Genomic DNA, 22,003 nt, shown 5'->3' on the forward strand with positions numbered 1-22,003 from the left:
CCTTGCAAAACACCCAACTGGCTAACTACGTGCTCCAATCATGGTCAAGCTTGAATACCACCCCCAAAGCAACCTAATGTTTGAGTCCCACGCTCAGAAAAGTGCCAGAAGAGTTGAGTCCTTAAAAAGAACAAAACTACTATAAATAATAAACTCACTAAAACCAGCATGTGAATAAACATGGTAAAACTACCACATGGTTGGACAAATTTGGGGCAACACATCACATGTTTTTCATTTACCCCTTCACTCATCTAGTTTTTACCACTACAGAAAACTTTAATCTCTACTTTCAAGGATTCACTTGACCTTTTCTGCCCTGAACCAAGTATCAAACACTTTATTCCAATTCCTGCTAAGCGGGAACAAATCATTCCACTTCCCACAAGGCAGGTTGATCTGAAAGAGGAAAACTCCCCACATTCTTGACCTGGACATCAACGCTCTAGGAGAGTGAAAAGGGGGAAGAGGAAGAAAATTTAACTAAAATGATGGTTTTTAATGGGAACCAGAGGTATGGTTACAATTACATAGTCCGACACAAAAAACCCGTGGGTGATCAGGAGTTGGAAGGTTACAAAATAATGAGGGTAACACTGGGTACAGGAAGAAAGCTGCTCCAGAACCTCAGAAGCCAGGCTAATACGGCCTCTCCCTGCGATCCTGTCTGTGCTCACCCCTGCAAGAAAGAGTATCCATTAGGTCTGAGTTACCAACCTCTCTACCCACCCCACCCCCGAAATCCTCATCTGCCCCCGCTACCCAACCAGAAGAAATAGCTCATCTCCCTAGGTATACAGTGTACATGGGAGTCTATAGATTAGCTCCCTCAGGTAATTTTCTTTATCTTCTTCCCTACCCACTATACGATTACAGTCTCAGCTTTCCAATGCAGCCCTCAAAACACCACCACTTTCCCAAAACCTTGCAATCCCATGACCTCTGTTCAATTGCTCTACTTTCATTTCAATTTAAGAGTCTTACCTGGAGTCCATCTTGCCAGGGCCAAAGCCACCTCTGTCCCCACCACCCCGGCCCCCTCGGAAGCCCCCACGGTCCCCTCCTCGGCCTCGGTAGCCACCCCGATCGTAGCCTCCTCTGCCACCACGACGATCATCTCCATAGCTACCCCCTAGGAAAGAAAGAAATATGATATATCCCCATATCACCCTCCCCCCCCAAATCCCTCCTACCTTCCCTCGCCTCCCTTTTGATCCCAACTCCTTATTACCAGCTCTGCCTCTTCCTTACCCATATGAGAGCCTCCTGGTCCTCCTCCTGGGCCATCTGGTTTAGGAGCCTTACACTGGTTGCATTCATTCCTCCAAGAGAAGTTCATGTTCTCACAGGTACTGAGGAAAATAAGACAATTAGTCAGGGGTCAGGGGTAAGCCAAGACCTAGAATTATGAAGACTCCAGTGACCTTACAGATATGTGAAGAAAATGAGGCCTTGGAAAGGCAAAAAGGTTGTTTCTCAGGAGCAGAGCCAGACAAAAACTACAGGTTACTGAACCCAGTCCAATACCACCCCCATTAGAACTACCTCACCTAGATGACTCCCAGCCAAGCCTATCAAAGTGTAGCTCTGACATCTATTAGTTGGAAAACATAAGATCTACCATGATATGAAAGGGCACACATTTAAGAGGGCTGAGAAAAAAATTAAAGAAGTTTCACTCACGGATTAGGACACTTCCAGTCCCCTGCTCGCTGCTGTCCTCCACCGCCACCACCGCCACTGGGAAATCCTCCTCGGCCACCGCCACCACTGCCACCACCTCCATAGCCTCCACGGCCCATGGGACCTAGTGCAGATACAAGAATAGGTCTGCCCTCCTTCCAAGTTCAGTTAACCTAACCTTCTTTCCCATGCAAGCCCTTATCACACTCCCTCCCCTCTCTCCCCAACACCTCTTTACACCAGCAGAAGTAGCTCCTCACCTCCTCGCCCTCGGCCTCCACGACCATTGCCACCACCCCGATTGAAGTCTGCTCGCCGAGTAGCAAATGAAACCTTGATAGGATTCCCAGAGAATTCTTTACCTAAAAAAAAAAGTGTGGATTGAGCAGTGAAAAAAGGCTTCCAAATATCTGTTGAATGTGTTGATATTTAGTTTTCATGTTATCACCTTCAGGCTACTACGTGATATAATTCAACACTAAAGACAGGAATCACAAAAGAAAGGAAGAGAGGAGGAAAGGAGGAGAGGAGAAGGAGAGGATGAGGGGAGGAAGGGAGGGAAGAGGGAAATAAAAGAGGTATAAAGAGACTTTCTATTAAGACCTGCAACCTATGGGTCCAAAAGCACACTTGGTACAATCAAGAGAAGACTCTGCCTTCTTGTAAATGTTTACAATCTCATGAAACATAAGCAAAAATAAGACCACAACAAAACAGTAGTGTTGAAAGTGTTGAAGACTCAAAGAAATCCTCAAAAAGTAGGCTGTTTCCCAAAGCTAGCTGCCCAGTCCCCGACCAGCCTCCTCATACATACCATCAAACCAGTCAATAGCTGCTTTAGCAGAAGGTGGGTCATCAAATGATACTGTTGCCTCTCCCTTCAGCTTGCCCGTTTCCCTGTCTGTGTACAGATTAATCATGGGCTGTCCCGTTTTCTTATTTGTCTGAAGAAAGCCAACATGAGATATCAGTCTTAAGACAGCACTATATCATAACCATACTTTCCTATTTCACGTAACTTGAATTAAAGCCATCCACTACAGCCGCTTCTCACTTCAGTATTAGAAGATGAAAGTAAAGATTATAGACTACAAACTCAAAAATTTCAGACACTCCCTTTTTTACCAATTGTGCCTCTTTGTGTTAAAATGCGATTCCCAGGTTTCCCTGGTGGCACACTGGTTAAGAATCCACCTCCCAACACAGGGGACACACTTTCGAGCCCTGGTCCGGGAGGGTCCCACATGCCTCGGAGCAACTAAGTCTGTGCGCCACCACAACTACTTGACCCTATGCTCTAGAGCCCACAAGCCACAACTACGGAGCCTGAGCGCCACAAATACTGAAGTCTGTGCGCCTAGAGCCTGTGCTCTGCAACGAGAAGGCAATGCAATGAGAAGCCCGAGCACCGCAAGAGTAGCCCCGCTCGCCACAACTAGAGGAAGCCCACAGGCAACAATGAAGACCCAATGCAGCCAATACAAATAAGTATTAATAGAATAAAATGTGATTCCCTTTAGAAAATGGCAACAGCTAATGTTCTTTCCTCAACAAATTAAGCAGACAACCATTAAGACTTTCATTTTCACTAAGGTGTGAAATCCAAAAGCCTGCAGCACTGATAGAAAGCACCCACTCTGCTCCACAAGTACCTTAATGATACCAATCTGCTTGAAGTAATCAGCTACAGACTCAATTGTCACATTCTCGCCGAGGCCTTGCACGAAGATGGTGTTGTTGTCTGAATTATCCTGTTCTGCTTGCCGAACGCAGGAGGAAACGTGAATTTGAAGAGAGGAAACAAGCAAAGGTAAAACAAGTCAGTGACTCTTAATAACCCAACTTTAAGAAATAACTGCTATTTATCTTTCAAAAAAAAAAAATTCTAAAACAAGCAACATACTTGGTTTAGATCAGGTAAAAGAAATCCCCATCCCTTCTATTTTACTATCTGAGTGCCAGTATGCTAGTCACTTCACAGATTTAAATTTAGTTTTACAACTACCCTTTGAAACATGTTGATACTCATTAAAGAAACCAGGGCTCAGGAGTTAATTGCCCAAGACCACACAGTAAGTACATCAGTGTTTGTCAACTTTCAGTCAAAGACCCCCAAGTTAAGAAACCTATTTTACACTACAATTCACTACACAAACATAATCAAAACAAAAAATACACTAAGTGCTTCCCTTTATGTGTATTTTTCATTCACTAATTTGGTCACAGTCCACATTTTTAAAAGCCACTGCTTTAACTGAATCAGCAGTTCAGGATTATGGTCCACGCACAGAAATGCAAATTCTTGGGCTCCTCCCAGACCTAATAAATTGCTGGGGGAGGATATCATCAACATCAGGTACCTATGATACACGCTCATGTGTAAATCACTGTTAAGTGTAGCTACACCCTGACTCCCTTCCCCACATTCTCCTCTACCCCTGCTCTTCTTCAGATTCCTTTAAGTCTCAAAGAACATCCAGAAAAAGTCCTGATGCCACCTGAACCATTCTTTCATGCCGCCTGTGGACTTACCAGAGTCATGACGTGATCCTTGGTCCCGAGGGCCTTAAGTGACATGAAAAAAAAACAAAAAACAAAAAAAACAAGGAAAGAGGAGCCGTTAGTCAACAGGTTGAGAAAGACAAGGAAAAAAATTAACAGCAAATTCAAACTTTTGCAAAATATCAGGTAAGTGCTCACAGCCTCACTCCAAACCCTGTCCTGGGTTGCCTGCCCAGAGAAAATCCTAGGCAGGTCTAGGGAAGACACAGGCCCCTTTTCTTTAGATCTGTATGTAACTTGAGTCCCCACAGGGACAACTCCACACTTCAGAAAATGCTGCCTCCCCCAGCTCAGGCTGGGAAATGTCCTCAGCACAGACTGGGAGGGCCAGGAGGGGGACCCATTGAAGTTAACAAACCAACTCAGAGCTTGGCCCTGTTCTCTCATCCCAGAGAGAAATGGGCTCACCACCAGCAATGTGATATGCATCCATCCAGTTTCTCCAAACTTTAGCACCAAAGACACTTATCCCTTGTGGAACAATATTTAATTTCATCTTCAGAAACCATTCTTAAAACCATGTTGTTTCCCCCAAAACCACATGAAAATAAAAATCAAACATAATTGCTATTGTATTTTTTAAGCATGTCCCAGGGAACAGACCAGAAATCTTATTTCCATAATGCAGCCTCTATTTTTTTTCCAGAGACCATCTTTGACCAAAGTTTATCTGAATTCACCATATATATTGTACCCACACTCAATGACACCTAAATCATGAACCCAAGCCTTTGGCTTTAAGTGTTGAGACAAATCAAGAAACCTTTTGTTAGTTAACCAAACCAGAAAAGTTCCAGCTTACTGGGAGACTTCTCAAATTTGCCATTTTTCCATGAATTCAGCTTGTGCTGTTTAAGACCTGGTTATTTCCCATGAGCCACACATGCTCCCAACCTTTCTTGGAAGTAGTCCACACCTTCCTTCCCAGAGCTAGTTTCTATTTTGCCCATCTGAGTTGAGTTTAAATACATATATGTAGAATTGCATTGACACCATTCAGTATTTAATATATAAATATATACCAACTTCACCATCCTCAGGGCAGGGCAATAGTTCACATCCCCCGTCCAGAATTAAAACAGTTGGAGGTTGTTAACACACACACACTAGCCTCGGACACACTGATCAAAGGATCCTAAAGCCAAGTTGGCACCACATGTTCCAGCACACACTCTCCAGTTTCTCATATAACGGTGGTCACTAAGTGCCAGGTGTGGCAACACTCCTGTCAGAGGCCTACTAAACACCTCTTATTAACCTGGGTCAAACCAATTTGGTACCAGACGCCTGCGGAGTCTTACCCCTGCCTGCCTCCAGGTTAGCACACATCTGGCAGCAGGTGGCATTCTACCCCACCCCTTTCTAGAGGTGGTTCTGGACACTCCAAAACCTTTGACACTTAAAACACGCTAAGACATCTGCAAATGAACAATCAGACAAAGCATTGCTGGGAGTTGGGAATTTTGGAAACTCTGTTCACTTACCACCAAATTTATTGAAGCCACCACGGTCACTTCCGCTGGAGAAGACAAGTTAGAAGAAAGGACATGAAGCTTCCAACGGCTACAAAAGGGCGGTTTTTGATTTTGTTCAACATTCCCCAAACATGAGTAGGTGTTTCGGGAAAATGGTAATACAAGTGGCTACTAAAATACATTCCCCTTCCTGACCACCCCTTGCCTGACCTTTGAGCATGTCACACACATGTGTGCAATTTCTCAGACACAATTTTTAAGGCTTTTTGCTTTAAAAGGTTATATCCTCTGGAAAAAAAAAAAAGACCCATTTTCCTTGGTCGTTCTTCCGATGTAGCAGATGTTTTTTCCTCTTGTCGCAAGTGGTTGACAACCCAGTAGTTGGTTTAAAAACCCTCCCCCAAATTTACCCAGAAGACATTTCACACCAGGCTGGGGTAGCCCTGAACACATTTTTGTGGTTTTTTGCTTTGAAAGCAGCAAGCAGACCCAACCCCATTCCATAAAAAGTCAAAACCAAAGGCAATTTCCCCTTAAAGCAAGACAAACTTAGCTAAGCCCTACCCTAACTACTGAGCTGTTTTTGATCTCTCCCCACCCCCGGGGTCACCCCTTCTACACTGCGAGAAGAGCGGAGTATTTTGCAATGTCACCTTTCATACCTGTGGCACATAAAATGCAGAGCAAGTTAACAGTCACATAACAGTTGTTTTTCTTTTTAAAGTTTTGCATTAAACACACGCACACAACAGAGTTTTCCTTATTTTGTATGGCTTTTGAGATTGCCCCCACCCACCTCTGTAATACTTACCACATACAAACTTCTTAAAAAAACCTACTTTTTCCCAAAAGGGAGTAACACACTGACATTCCTCCCCTTCTCAAGGGAGATAAGAGTAGGGTCCTTCAAATTGTATTTACCAACAGATCTGACTAATGCTTTAACATCAAATCTAACGTTTTACTTCAACTTCAGCGGGAAAGGGAGGAAAGAAGGTCCAGTTGGACAAGTAACCGGAGGAAGAGGGACAGTGGAGCAAATAAGTGGGATACCACTGTCAAGCGTACTGTACTTTGTCCAAAAGGTCTGCACACTTCAGATAGCCCATGAACCAAGTCACACACAAAATCATTACTGTCAGTCAAATCAGTGCAAGTCAAGCTCGTGGATTCAAATAACTACAGAATACAGGAAGAGAGAGTAGCCAATTCCTGGAAGCTCAAGTCAGGTTAACCATTAACAACTCCCTTAGAGGACACATGGGAATACAGGTAACAAGTTTCCCTATTACCAGGAGTGGGATCATCGGTTTCCCTTGCAGAGAAAGAAGACTTTACTTCCATGTTTCTTGCCTAGGATATCAATGACTCCAATCCACATACACCGATAAGTTTCTTTTTCTTTAGAAATAAAAGCGTCAGTACTCGAATCTCTGTAGAGAGGTGTGGGTAGAAGTTCAGGCTCCCAAGTTCTCACAAAAATAAAATGGGGATGTATGAAGAAGAAACAGTCAATGCTCCCAAATCAAAGCCCTCACAAATCCCTAGAATAAGACTAACCCTGCACTAAGGGACTAGGCTTCAAGGAAGATTCATGCAACCCGCCACACTTCCCACTGATGTCACTCCCTGGCTCACAAGACACCTACCCCATGCCGCCTCTGCCTCCACGGCCACCTCCACGACCTCTGGGTTCATAGCCACCACTGCTGCGGTTGTAACCACCACCACCACCGCCCCGGCCACGGCCCCCACGGTCCTGCTGGCCTCCCCCGTAGCCGCTGCCACTCTGGTCCTGACTGCCATAACCGCCGCCACTCATGGAGGACTGATCTTGGCCATAGCTACCTGTCAGGAAAGAAAGCATGCCTTTAAAAAACACACAACAGACTGTGAGGTGGCATAAAACAGTTCAGCAATGCCAGAGGATACATGACAACAGAAATAAAAATAAAGCTAGGAAACAAAAACACAAGATTTTTAAGAATACTTTTAGGGTTAAGGGTCAAGCAGAATACAATTCCTTACAACGAGTAGATGTGAGACAAAGATGAAGACATCTTCTTACCTCCACCACCCCCTCCACCACCTCCACTGCTACTGTTGTACTGGTTCTGCTGCCCGTAGCCCTGAGGGGGATTATAGCTTTGCTGCTGTCCATAGCTTTGCTGCTGTCCACCATAGCCAGACGGTTGGCCATAGCCCCCACTCTGGGGCTGCCCATAGCCGCTGCTCTGAGAACCGCTACCATAACTAGGAGAAAAGAAAAAAGACATAATCATAATGCCAGTATGTCCAAAACTTCCTTTCCCTTTCGGTACATCCCATTCTCTGTACCCAACAGAGGACCCCCCCCCATTACTCCTCATGCTTACTCCTACTGCTGATCACATAACCATTCCTTACTAATTCACCCCTGATCTTTCTTTCAGTCCTCTCCCCTCAACTCCTCACCTTCCCGAGGTGCTGCTAGGAGCTGGCTGCTGGCCATACCCAGGGTACGAGGACTGCTGACCATAAGACGACTGGGAACTCTGGCCACCGCCATAGCCACCAGTTGAGCCATACCCCTGGGGAGTTGACTGTGTGCTGTAGCCTGCTACGGGAAAAGAAAAAGGAAGTCACAACAGCTAGGCGGAAAAAGAAAAGGTAGGGAATGGGTGGAAGAAGACATCATATACCACCTAATATTTCTCATACTTGAAAAGTTAACCTCTTAAAAGATGCTTGGAAATCTTACAACCCATAGTCAAAGAGATTACCCTTCTCTTCTACCTTAAAACTTAAATGTTTCAACTTCTACCAACTTCAGAGTTCCAGTCTCATTCCACCCACCCCAAAGCCAGCCTCCAGCCCAAGAGATCCCTATTAACTAACAGCATAACCTGCCAGTATGTGTGCAGTGCAAATAAGACAATCCGTATTATTTACACTGCAGGACCTCAGGGCAAATTCCACCTCCTGGTGTATCACCTGACATACAGCAGTCTGATTTCAAACATCTTCAAGCAAGTCATTTTCTCCCTTTTAAGTATCAAAAGCCTAAAGCTTTTCTCCCTTTAGGGAATACTCTCTCCCCACCCCACTTCACTTTCATGCTTAGGGGTAATGGGAAAAAATTCAGCATGAATAGAAAAATAAAAAGTCAAAGAAAATAAAAGGAAACAATTACAAACCAATTAAGTATTTTTTTAAAGGAATCAAACGCCAAAAGGCTTTAAGGGTCATAGACTGGTTAAGGGAAACATTTCAGTACTGCTTAGGTTTAATAAAAGCAACATTCAGAAAGAACAGGAAGAGGCGGGGTGACCCACTATAAGAGACTCACTGTTCTGGGTCTGTCCATAAGAACTACCATAGCTGCTCTGGCCATAGCCTGAAGTGTCCGTTGACTGGCCATAGCCACTGTAACTCTGCTGTCCGTAGGGCTGACTGCTCTGCTGGGAATAGCCCTGCCCAGGCTGGGTTGGGTAGGCCCCATAGCTGGAGAAAAACACAAACCGCACTCTCAGGAAAAGACACCTTAGCCACCCTTGCCCTCTACAAACTCCGGAAGCCCAGAAATGACACTCACCTTTGGGTCGCTTGTTGGCTATAGTCTGCGAAAGAAAAATACGATTATATTACTTTCAACCATCCCTAAGAGTAGACTAGAGCTAAGTCTTAACTCAAACTTCGGGGACCCCCAGACAAGAAAATCAACAAGCAAGGCATAAATTCCCTCATGAAACCCTAGTTGAGAGGGGTAATCTAGCAGCCCATAGTCAAGTTTTCTTACAATAAAGGAAAAGCAAAGAAAAAGCTAATTTCTACAGAGACCAAGAAGCCTTAAGTATTGGAAAAAGCAAGTGTCTTGGTGGACAACTACAATTTTCTGCAACTTCAATCGATGTCAGGAACTGCACAATTTACACACATTTCTTTCTCACATCCGCTCAATGAGAAAGATATCACCAAGAGTCCAGCTGAGATGGCCAGATGTAGAGAACGGACTTGAGGACACAGGTGGGGAAGGGGAAACTGGGACGAACTGAGAGGGAAGCGCTGATATATACACTACCATGTGTAAAACAGAAAGCTAGTAGGAAGCTGTGGTACAGCACAGGGAGATCAGCTCGGTGCTTTGTGAGGACCTAGATGGGTAGAATAGGGAGGGTGGCGGAGAGGCTCATGAGGGAGGATATATAGGTATACATACAGCGGATTCACTCTGTTGCACAGCAAAAACTAACACTGTAAAGCAGTTATACTCCAATAAAAAGTATACCAAAAAAAAAAAGTCAAACTGAAGTCACAGCTGCTTCAGCAGGACAGGTTTTTTAATTCAAGCCGGAGGCAGAACTGTTCAGAACGTAGCCTCCACTTTCTCAATCCAAAGAACAAGAACCAGAAATGGGGGCTTTTAGTGCAAAGCCCGCTAACCAAGAGAGCTCTCTGATCCCAAACGATAGAGATCACCATCAAAGAGCGGTCGCCTCGTAAGTCAAGTCAACTGGTACTCAAGTCCCCAACCCTGTTGCTCCCAACGAGTGCGTTTTCTTATCTCCCTTGCCTGCCTCGGGGCTGTGGGGAAACTCGGCGAACCCAACGAAGCGAAAGCGCCTTTAAAACGCCACATGGAAGACGTACTGGCCAGATCCACTCATCTCCTGGGTTACAGGAAACGAGGCGCTTCCCCCGCAGGAAAGGGCGAAAGGACCGGGAGAGGGTGTGGCCTCGGGCGGCCGTTCCTTTCAGTTCCCACCTCCGAAAGAGAAAATTTAGGCGGGAAAAGCCTCGGGCCGGGTCCCCAAGTCCGCTGGACTACCGCCCAACCCCCCACCCCTAACCGTTAAGCGGGCGCGCGGCCCCGACCCTGAGCCTCCGCCCCCGGCCGCGTGGCAAGCAAGGCGGGAACGAGGCGGTCCCGCCCCTTCCCGAGGGACCCCGGGGGCGAGGCCCACACCGGACGCGCGCCGCGGAGCCTCCAGCGGAGGGTCTCGCGACAAAAAGCAGAGCCAACACGAGGCGGGAGGGGCCTTCGCGCCGCCTGAAAGGGGGGAGGGGCCAACAGCGCGTGCGCGCTCCGAGTGCCCGGATGCAGCACTGCGACAAAGCGGGCCCGAGCGGGGCTGGGGACGGGGAGAGAAAAAGGTTACGGAGACCGATCATTTCCATCCGTGCTTCACGTTTCCAATCACCAAGAAACGTCGCTCCCAACCCTCACCTCAAGGAAAGGGGCTGCGAAGGGAAGACCTCCCACCCCGCGCGAGGCGCCACAGGAGCGAAACAAAATGGCGGAATCGGCCTCCCCCTTCCACCCCTCTCCGCTGCTTCCCGTCAGTGGTGCGAGGAAATGACCCTACACGCGATCGCCGCCCGGGTCCCACAGAAAAATAAAAGCCCGACTGAGAGGGAACGAGGCCCAGGGCCAGCGCGCCACCGCCGCCTCGCGCCCTTACTTACCGTTTGAGGCCATGTCCGCGCACGCGCGCACAGGCCGACAAGCAACAAAGTTCCAACACCACAGAGCACCGACGCCTCGAGGACTGAGCAGCCCCGCCTCCTGCGTCGAAGTTTATGTACGCCTCCCCGCCTACGTATGACGGGGGGACGCACCAACTTCGGAAAGGGAAGGGGGAAGCATGGCCGGACTCTTGCGAAGCCTCAAGAAGTATAGAGGATCCTAGCAGGCAGAAAGTAAGCGTATTGACTAAGAACCTTGAAAATAGTATGTATAATCCTATTTTTTCTGACAAAGAACTTAGATTTGCTTTGCGGGGCTAGCCCACGATTCAACTCCACCCCTATGATGACATAATGGTACGGTCCGATTACCCCCCTGGGGGCGGGGCGAGGGGCCCAGGGCCTCTGCGGACGGAACTGTAGTCAAAGCCGGGAGTCGTGGGGCGGGAACCGAAATTCCTCAGGCTGGCCCCTTTCGCTGGGCCTCACTTTCACTCAGGAGGGCGAGCTTCTGCGCTCCGGGCTCTTTCCAGTACATCAGACGCATCCTCTCTCTGGCGCCAGCCTCCCTCTCTGGCTCTAACGTTCCTCCACCGACAACACACACGACCCTCTCCCTGGGTTTCGGTTTTCACCCATCGTCTTTCAGGCTTGCGTCTCCTTAGTCCTTACCAGGGTTTGTAGATTGTGACGTTTGGCATGAAAGAAAGCGTGGAGTTTAGCCCAGACCCCTGGATCCTAGTCTGGTCAAGCACGAATCGCCCACCCACAGCCTGACGGCTTGGCCCCTGCCTAGCTGCTGGACCGGAAAGTCCAAACCCTCCGGATCTCAGAGCGTTGAGATTAGATAGGGATCTCTCAACGTTTTACTGATTCAAGGCTACTTTTTATTTTCCTCTAACCCTACCAAGGAACCTAGGTGGAGATCCAGTAATAACTGATGTTTGAATAGCGCTGAAGTGGTTTCAAAATTCAGTTAATTGCTTTCCCATCACAGTCTTGTGAAGAAAGTAAAGCTATCTCCATTTTGTAGATAAGAAAAATGAGACTCAAGCCAAGTGCAATCCATGATTATAGAACAGCTAAGGGTCAGGGGTCCTGATTTGAATTCAGGTCTGTGTGGCTGCAGAACACTCCTTGTGTTGGTTATATGAACACTTTGCAGTGTTCTGAAGCCTTTTCGCTCCGTATAAGAGCAAGGACAAAAAGTGAAATTCAGATTAACTTGCAACTTGCACTCTAATCAGCCTTGCCTAGAGAAGGAAATTTGAAAGTATCGAATAAAACAAGACAAAGGAGGTTTTTCCTGGTACATGTGCCATGCAGATTTTCCTTCCCAACTCACTTTTGATGTGGATTCCAGAACTTCCTTTGTAGGTTGGATACGTTTTCCTAGAGAAGTAGTTGTGGACTATTCCCACAAACTTCTACTAAACTCCTGACTTAGGCCCTAATGATCCTTGAACACCCTGTCACCCATCCCACCGCCACTGGGAGGACAGTGTGACACTGGAGTGAGGACAAACAGAGGGAGGTCCATCACTCATTCATTCATTGACTCTACAAATATTTATTAAGTACCTACAGTGTTCCAGGGACTGTTCTGGGTACTGAGGACACAAAAGTGTAGAAAATAGATGAAGCAATTTAATAACAAAGCTAACATCTAATGATAATAATAATATTTATATTATAACATTTATAATAACATAACACTTTGATAAGGCTTACTAAGTATCAGGCACTGTTCTGAGTGTTGTGAGTATAGCTTGTTTAATCTTACCCTTCAAAATAAAATGGTGACATGAGGATTACATTTTGCAGAAGAACAGTGTGGTTTTTGTAGTGTAGTGGTTATCACGTTCGCCTAACATTTTACAGACGAACAAATAGGCATGGAAAGGTTTAAAAAGCTGTGCCCAGGGCTACACAGAAAGTGGCAAAGCCAGGTTCCCAGCCCAGGCAGCCTGGCTGGGGGTTCCTGCTTTTAACCCTTGTACTCAGCAAACATCGCTTGAGCACTGCATAATATGTACCACGCCTGGAGCAGACCTAGAGAGAGGAGGATAAAAAAGATCCAGTCCCTGAGCCACAGGACCTTATAGCCAGTGAGCAAGGTGTGGGTGAGACCCACAAACCCCAAAGTTTACTTGAATCAAATGTGGTAAGTGCTGTAACATGGAATCAAGGACTCTGGAAACTCTTCTGACAGAGCGAGTCATCCATCAGGTAGAAAACCACAGAAGAGGAAAGAGGTGGTAACATCGAAGCCAGGCCTCACCGGATAAGTAGGAGTTCCTCAAGCAGCAGAGGAAATGGTATAACAGGCAGAAGGAATGACAAAGTCAAAGGCGTGGGTGGGGAAGAGCACTCACGGAGCAGCGTGGCAGGGAGTAACAGGCTCAAACTGTGACTTCTGAAAGGCTGGCCCAAGGGACCATTCCTCCAGGCTTATCTCTCTCAGTGAACCTCTCCTGACTCACGAAACACAGGGGCCTCTCCCTCCTCTTGAGAAGCCTCCTTACTTGGCATCCTGCTCCAGGCCCTCCCACCTTTCTCACTGTGCATTTAGCTCCTTCCCTGCATTCTCCTCCTCTGCTCGCCCTACAGATAGCAATGCTTTCCAGAGTTCTGTTTTCAGCCTTCTTAGCTTCTCCCTCAAGACTCAAAGCCCTAACTGCAGCCTGGTGTGAAATGCAGCCCACAGGCAGGTTCTCTGTAGTCTACATGTTGTTTTTAATTTTTTTAGCCAATTGCCAACACTAAAAATAGAGAAAAGTCCAAAGTTCTGGCTTTTCTTGAAAAAACTGGAGGCTCTGGCCATCCAGGGCCCACTTTCCCACAGGGCAAGGGTCAGCTGGGGCAAGAAGCCGCTGGGACATGTGCTTGCAAATGACCAGAGTCTCCCTTACTCCCTAGTATTTCTGACCTGGAAGCCAGGGTCAATTACCATTTATATCAGGTGTTTAATGTAGTTTTTCTTAGAGTGGAGTTAAAAGCAAGGGAAAATATTTCTTCCCTTCAAATGTGAGAAAACCAAAGCAGGTCCTGGTTTTCAGGCCTCTACCTGGCCCTTGGAGGCAGTTGAGTTTGTGATTAGTTCCCAGATCAGAGGTACTTAACCTCTTTTTTGTGCCAGATACTAGTGAATTCTGTGGACCCTTTCTTAGAATATTTTTAAATGCATAAAACAAACTTTGTAAGAATGAAAAGGAAATCAATTAAATGAAAATAAGTAATCAAAATATTTCTTAAAAACATCTTTGTGATCAAATATACAGACCGGATAGCATAATATCTGAATTTTGAAGTAGAATGGAGTGTAAAAAAATGTTTTCAGGTACCTGCAACAACTGCAATGTGATATGAAAATTTCTGAGATTTCTGTTGGAGTCAAAGACCCAGAGACTGCTGTGATTTGTTGCCTATAGACAGCCTTTGAGAAAAGTGCTAAATGTGAGTTGGGGGGTAGCAAGAATTTAAACGTAATCTTTTCCTGTCCAAATTTGTGACCCCTCTGAATGCTATTCTCAGGCCCCTAGCAAAGACTCCCGGTTGTAAATTGGCTCTGGACAATCTCATCTGCATCATGCCTTCAGCTCCCTGATGTGTAAGTCCAGCCATGATGCGCTTGAGTTCCACGCCTGTCTCTTGATCATCTCCAGCCCAATTTTGTCAAGCAGGTGCATCACGCAAGATTGGAGGCAACAGTCATTTGGTGGTAAGTTCAGATGTTCTGACCAGCAGAGCCGCCCAAGCCTTTGGTCCTTCACGGGTAGCGCTTGTGCAGGTTATAACATCCTTAGTAATAATGTCAGTGGCATGAGGCAACAGCACTGGAATTTCCATTAGAAAATTTTTGTGGTGTTGTTGGACCCTCAGCCTGGTATGTATTCCTGGCTGGGAAACATCCAAGCTTGACTCTTAACCTTCTCAAAAATTTGGTTACCACCTTATAATCCCTTTCTGCGTAAACTAAAAGAGATTTTATCATCTGCAACTGAGAACTCCAATGTATACCATTGTCATTGCAGCATTGTCTGTGTATCAAAATATTAGAAACCACCTAAGTGCCTATCAATAGGGGATTTGGTTAACTGAATTACTGAGTTACTATACAGCAAACTTTCTCAATCTCGGCACTATTGGCATTTTAGGCCAGATAATTCTTTGTTGCAGGGGACTGTCCTGTGTATTATAGGATATTTAGCAGCATCCCTGGCCTCTACTCATATTGGATGTTTGTAACAACCTCCAGTTGTAATAACCAAAGTTGTCTCCTGGCTGGAGTGGGGAGAGCACAAAGTCACCCTAGATTGAAAACTCACTGTGATACAGCTATACCATGAGATTAAGAAAATGAAATGGATTTAAGTGTACGGACACCATGAAGTTTTCTTTTAATGAGGTGGATCTAAATGCACAGGTATAGGGACTTCCCTGGTGGTGTAATGGTTAAGAATCCACCTGCCAGTGTGAGGGACACAGGTTCGATCCCTGGTCCAGGAAGATTCCACAAGCTTCGGAGCAACTAAGCCCATGCAGCACAACTACTGAGCCTGCACACCTAGAGCCCGTGCTTCACAGCAAGGGAAGCCACCATAATGAGAAGCCCATGCACCACAACAAAGAGTAGCCCCCGCTCGCCACAACTAGAGAAACACCCAATGCAGCCTAAATAAATAAATAAAATGTTAAAAAAAATAATAAAATAAATGCACAGGTATAAAGACTAATCTCTATTATTAATGGGAGGAAGGAGCAAAGTACTGGACGATATGTGTGTAATATGCTATTATTTGGGGGGAGTTGTTTTTCTTTTATTATTTATTTATTTATTTTTTTTTTTTAAATTTTTGGCTGCATTGGGTCTTCGTTGCTGCACACAGGCTTCCTCTAGTTGTGGAGAGTGGGGGCTGCCCTTCGTTGCAGTGCACGGGTTTCTCATTGCGGTGGCTTCTCTTGTTGCAGAGTACGGGTTCTAGGTACGCGGGCTTCAGTAGTTGCGGTGCATGGGCTCAGTAGTTGTAACCTGTGGGCTCTAGAGCACAGGCTCAGTAGTTGTGGCACACGGGCTTAGTTGCTCCGTGGCATGTGGTATCTTCCCAGCCCAGGGATCGAACCTGTGTCCCCTGCATTGGCAAGTGGATTCTTAACCACTGCACCACCAAGGAAGCCCTATTATTTAGGTCTTAAAGTGAGGGGGGAGAGTTACTGATATATATGTTTGTTTATGCATAAAATATCTCTGGAAGAAAAAAACTAGTAACTGGTTATTTATAGGAAAGGAGTCTGAGAGACTTGGGATTGAGTGTATGAAGGAAACTCACTTTTCCCTGGATTCTCCTTTATATTTGAATTTTCTACCATGAATGTATATTGATTAAAAAGAAATTGACTCTTACAGAGTGGCATAGCAGTAGGTGGTAAGAGGATGTTGTAGGGTGGGACCAAGTGGTGGGTGGTAAGAGGATATTACAGGGTGGGACCAAGGAGGTGTGATTAGTTTTGCAGTGAGTAGTGTGGAATGGATCAGCCTCCCCTATAACAGATGTGATGACATTTCAGCTGGGAGTTTACCAGATGAACAAGTCATCTGTCGGCCCAATAATAGCGTGAACAGAGGAAGGAGGAGGAGCCAGCTTGACCAAGGGCTTGTCCTCCAGGCGCTGTGACTGGGTCCCTGTCTACAGGGCCTGAGGGGAAGAGCAAGCAACATCCCTCTTCTCAGGAACTTTGAGAGGGATGGAGTGGGGCTTTGGGCCAGACCAGCCTTTGTGTGAATTGGGAAGGCATCCCTTCCTCCAGGCCAATACAGCCCTCAGGGCCCAAGGCTTAACAAATAGAGCAGGAGCTGAATTTCACTCAGCCCCAATTTGCCTCTTGGAGATAAGTTTAATGCGGGACAAAACCCATACCATCCTAAGCAGAGGCCCTGAGGTGTAAGACAACTCTGCTACTTCCTATAAGTCAAAATAAGAATAAAAGAAAGTGACCTGGTAGGTCTAATGTGAATATCAAATGATATTGCCATCTGCAAATCACCTATAACTGGGCCTGGAACATAACTGCATGAACAAATGTCCTTTCTCTCTCACCCATCCTTCAAGATGCACGGCTTCAGGTAAGAAATAATCACTTTATTATTTCCTTGGGCAGCGCCCAGGACAGGAAATGCCCCTGGCTTGGGGTGGGGGCTGCGGGGTAACTCAGGTTTTGTGACTGTGGGAAGTTGTCATGATAAACAGAACTGGGAAAGTCAATACTGGGCAGATCATTGGGCTGTGCTAAGAGAAAACCTGCTTGGACCAGCTAGAAAAGGGCCACACAGTTCACTGGGTCTGAGCAAGAATGGCAGAAAGCCTCCTAGGAGGCAGCACAAGGAGGCAGAAAGAGCACAGGACAAGGAGTTTGGTGGTCATGGTGACACCAAATGGCACAACTGGCCTGTCATAATGACACATTCACTTCCAGATGGGTTAGAGGTCCCAGGAGAACAAACTGGCCAACCCCAAATACTGGTACCCGGTTCATGAAAATGAAACATGAAACTCTGGTGGCGTTTCCGCATCATCGCCTGTCAGGGCGGGTCTCTCGATCTGAAGACGAAGGAAAAAGGAGAAGCGCCGAGAAAAGGTAGCAATACAGGGGCTTCCTGAGAAATAAACAACAAATCTGAAGAATCTTGTTTGTGCTTGACTTGTTTATGCAAAGACCTGGGCCGAGAAAAGGTAGCAATACAGGGGCTTCCTGAGAAATAAACAAAAAATCTGAAGAAACTTGTTTGTGCTTGACTTGTTTATGCAAAGACCTGAACCCTAACATGCCCGATATATTTTTTTCAGATTCATTTGCATATTTGCACAGGAAGATACAAGTAAAAGTTCCCCTTTATTTGTGGGGCAGCTAAAATGAAAACTACACATACTAATGAATGTCCAAAGGAACTGTCTAGAGCCTTAAGATCCACTTAAGTAGTTTTAAATTTTCTGGGCCACATTTTAAGAAGTAAAGCGAATCAGTGAGATATTTTACGGTATTTTTTCATACTATGTCTTCAGATCTAGTGGGTCACCAAGGTAAGCCTAGTCAAACTGCACACACTGAGAATGTACAGACTATCAGACACACACGCACACACCTAGAAAGGCATCTGTTATAAGTTCCGCAATGAATTCTGTTGCCAACTGAACAGGTTTTGAGAGTTTGTTGTTGTTGTTGTTGTTGTTGTTGTTTTTGCTTTTTAAGATTTTTGCCCTAAGGCTCCTGCCTCTTAGCTGATTAGAAACCAGAGAATTGGGACTTCCCCGGTGGCACAGTGGTTAAGAAGCCAGCTGCCAATTCCAGGGTCACGGGTTGAATCCCTGCTCCGGGAAGATCCCACATGCCACGGAGCAACTAGGCCCGTGCGCCACAACTTACGGAGCCTGCGTGCTGCAACTACTGAAGCCCATGCACCCAGAGCCCGTGCTCCGCAACAAGGGAAGCCACTGCCATGAGAAGCCCCCGCCATGAGAAGCCCGCGCACCTCAATGAAGAGTAGCCCCCACTCTCCACAACTGGAGAAAGTCCACATGCAGCAACGCAGCCAAAAATAAATAATAAATAAATAATTTTTTAAAAAAGGAAAAGAAACCAGAGAACTGAGCAACTCCTTTCTTTAGTGAAAGCTTCATATGAAATAACTTAGGAAAGCCTTGCTTTAAAAAAGAAAGTGTGAAAAACATGGCATAATAAAACTGAGAGATTTACTTCTCATTTCAGGGGTTTTCTTACCTGATGGTCCTTACTGAAGTAAGACATTTCTGTGGATAAATTTGGCCTTAGTAATTTTTAGATGGAAATGTATTTCTTCTCTGCAGTAGAAGAAACACATCATTCATCACCCAGAAACCTAATCACCATTGAGTGTAAAATAAGAGATACAGGCACAGTTTATTATTGTCCACAGGGAAAAATAACATAGCTCTGTTCAACATAATTATCTGCTGCTATGTTATCTTTGTTATCTTCCTGTTCTATGACAATAGGAAGGACCAGTACCAAATTGTGTGGAAATTTGCTGATAATCATATCAAAATGTATCCAAATATAGTGGAGTTCTGAGGCTGTAATTCACCAGGGCTTGTGTATTTCAGAACTGCCTTTTACTAGTCCAAGACAACAAGTAGTATTTACACTGATGGTTCAGATAAACTCTCTGGGTGAGAGTTTTCCCCTGTCATCTTGAATTCATTTCTAGAACTCTTATTCAAAAGTGTTATCTAAAGAACGTAATATGCATGTGAATATACTCGAGTACCACAGAGTAATTGGAATTTATCAGGAAAACCTCAGGATGATCTAAGATACCCTTGTTCCAGCTTTACCCTAAGTTTTTAATTACAGTTGTCCCCGGAACAACACAGGTTGAACTGCAGATGCACTTACAAGCAGTATTTTGGTTTTTGTCTTTTTTCCAATAAATACATACTGTAGTTCTGCACGATCTGTGGTTGGTTGAATCATCAGGATATGAAACCACAGATATGGAGAGACCTCGTATATGGAGGAACCGCGTATACAGAGAGCCGACCATAAATTACAGGTGGAAGGTCAGCGCCCCTAACCCCGCCGCACTGTTCAAGGGTCACTGGATCACTGAAAGCAATAGTTGTTCAGGACCTACTTTAACTAGTAGTTCTCAATAATTCAGACTTTTACTTTAGCCTCTAAAATTTTTAAGGAATAGACCTTTCATTTTTAATCTCTATATCCTAGAAACAGTAAATCTCACAAAAAGAGGCCAGAGGGGGACTTTCCTGGTGATCCAGTGGTTAAGACTTCGCACTTCCACTGCAGGGGGTGCGGGTTCAATCCCATATGCCGCAGGACAACTAAACCGGTGGGCTACAACTAAAGAGCCCACACACTGCAACGAAGACCCAGCACAGCAAAAAAAAAAAAAAAAAAATGTGATGTATGTCCCCCCCACCAACACAGGGAAAGAAACAACAAGGAAACTTCCTGTAACAGGAGAGTCTGTGATTTTATAAATGGAATAACACAAAAATAGGTTCCAACAGCAGGAACTCCAGTTGGCATGCTGGGGGACCTTATGGCCATAAGTGTCTGATGAGCTGGCTAGGAGCGCCATTGGTACCTACACAAGGAGCCGAAAGGGAACAGCAGAGCAGAACGGCCAAGCTGCTTCAACAGCCATGCTGGCCATGTCCTCTGAAAATTATATCAGTACTCTTGAAGCCCAGATGGATGGGCAAGAATACACCCCTATGAATGAAAGATAAAGCTCTCCATAGCACTGTAATTTAAATGTGTACTTTGTGTAATAATACATGTTGTAAAACAAATATTTGGGGGAAATGTGTATACATATGAAAACAAAGATAGAAGAAAAGAACCCCCAAAAGCTTTTTGTTTGTTTGTTTGTTTGTTTGTCTGGGAATATCTTTATTTTGCCTTTATTTTTTGAAAAATAGCTTTGCTGGATATAGGATTCTTGGTTGACAGATTTTTTTCTTTGAGCACTTTTAATATCTCATCCCACTGAGATATTCTGCTAATATTACACTGAGATTATTCTGATCTCCCTTATTTCCAGTTATAATAAGCTGATTTTATTGGGGTTCCTTTGTGAGCGATGAGTAGTTTATCTGTTGCTGCATTCAAGAGTTTTTTCTTGCCTTGGCTACCAGCATTTTTTTTTTTTTTTTTTTTTATTTTTTGACACACGGGCTTAGTTGCTCCGCGGCATGTGGGATCTTCCTGGAGCAGGGATCGAACTCATGTCCTCCGCATTGGCAGGCCGACTCCCAACCACTGCACCACCTAGGAAGCCGGCTACCAGCATCTTTACTATGATGTCTATGGATCTCTATGGTTATCCTATGTGGAGTTTGCTGACCATAGCGAATATATAGACTAATGTTTTTCAATAAATTTGGGAAGTTTCCAGCCTTTCTTTCTTTCTTTCCTTTTTTTTTCTTTTCAGATTTTTTTTTTTGATGTGGGCCATTTTAAAAATCTTTATTGAATTTGTTACAATATTGCTTCTGTTTTATGTTTTGATTTTTTTGGCTATAAGGCATGTGGGACCTTAGATCCCCAACCAGGGATTGAACCTGCACTGCCTGCATTGGAAGGTGAAGTCTTAACCACTAGACCACCAGGGAAGTCCCCAGCCATTATTTCTTTCTTTTTTTTTTCTTTAAGAACTTTTACTGAGATAGTTAACATACAATAAACTGCATATGTTTAGAGTGTACAATTTGGTATCCCAATCTCCCAATTCATTCCCTTCCGACCCTCCCCATTTTCCCCACTTGGTGTCCATATGTTTGTTCTCTACATTTGTGTCTCTGTTTCTGCCTTGCAAACTGGTTGATTTGTACCATTTTTCTATATTCTGCATATATATGTTAATTACGATATTTGTTTTTCTCTTTCTGACTCACTTCACTCTATATGACGGTCTCTAGGTCCATCCATGTCTCTACAAATGTCCCATTTTCATTCATTTTTACAGCTGAGTAATGTTCCTTTGTATATATGTACCATATCTTTTTTATCCATTCATCTGTTGATGGACATTTAGGTTGCTTGCATGTCCTGGCTATTGTAAATACTGCTGCAATGAACATTGGAGCGCATGTGTCTTTTTGAATGATGGTGTTCTCTGGGTATATGCCCAGCAGTGGGATTGCTGGGTCATATGGTAGTTCTATTTTTAGTTTTGCAAGGAACTTCCATACTGTTCTCCATAGTGGCTGTATCAATTTACATTCCCACCAACAGTGCAAGAGCGTTCCCTTTTCTCCACACCCTCTCCAGCATTTACT

The 22,003-nt window shown here is 45.0% G+C and overlaps 1 protein-coding gene across 2 annotated transcripts; it reads right to left on the bottom strand.

The window, feature by feature from the left end:
• Positions 1–478: 478 nt before the first annotated feature.
• On the bottom strand, positions 479–11,247 carry FUS (FUS RNA binding protein). Of its 2 annotated transcripts, none has more exons than XM_057749806.1 (15): positions 11,166–11,247; positions 9,295–9,319; positions 9,049–9,203; positions 8,175–8,319; positions 7,789–7,973; positions 7,370–7,568; positions 5,730–5,764; positions 4,216–4,248; positions 3,336–3,439; positions 2,498–2,627; positions 1,944–2,045; positions 1,684–1,807; positions 1,252–1,352; positions 985–1,132; positions 479–679 (listed from the first exon to the last, which is right to left on the bottom strand). In XM_057749806.1, exons 1-15 carry the CDS (start codon positions 11,176–11,178, stop codon positions 640–642), a joined length of 1,539 nt encoding a protein of 512 aa, XP_057605789.1. In that variant the 5' UTR covers positions 11,179–11,247; the 3' UTR covers positions 479–639. The 2 variants fall into 2 exon arrangements, with proteins under 2 accessions (XP_057605789.1, XP_057605790.1); XM_057749807.1 differs by having other exon boundaries at positions 8,175–8,316; positions 11,166–11,238.
• Between the last annotated feature and the right edge of the window lie 10,756 nt (positions 11,248–22,003).

The sequence above is a fragment of the Hippopotamus amphibius genome, chromosome 9 (assembly GCF_030028045.1).
Source record: "Hippopotamus amphibius kiboko isolate mHipAmp2 chromosome 9, mHipAmp2.hap2, whole genome shotgun sequence".
Lineage (NCBI taxonomy): Eukaryota > Metazoa > Chordata > Mammalia > Artiodactyla > Hippopotamidae > Hippopotamus > Hippopotamus amphibius.

Bases quoted from the DNA above. Each gene is read 5' to 3' on its own strand.
- FUS (XM_057749806.1), bottom strand. The intron at 7,569-7,788 runs GTAAGAAGATGT...CTTTCCTGACAG, and splicing joins TGGTGGAGGGGGTGGTGGAG to GTAGCTATGGCCAAGATCAG. The intron at 1,808-1,943 runs GTGAGGAGCTAC...TATCTGCACTAG, and splicing joins TGGAGGCCGAGGGCGAGGAG to GTCCCATGGGCCGTGGAGGC.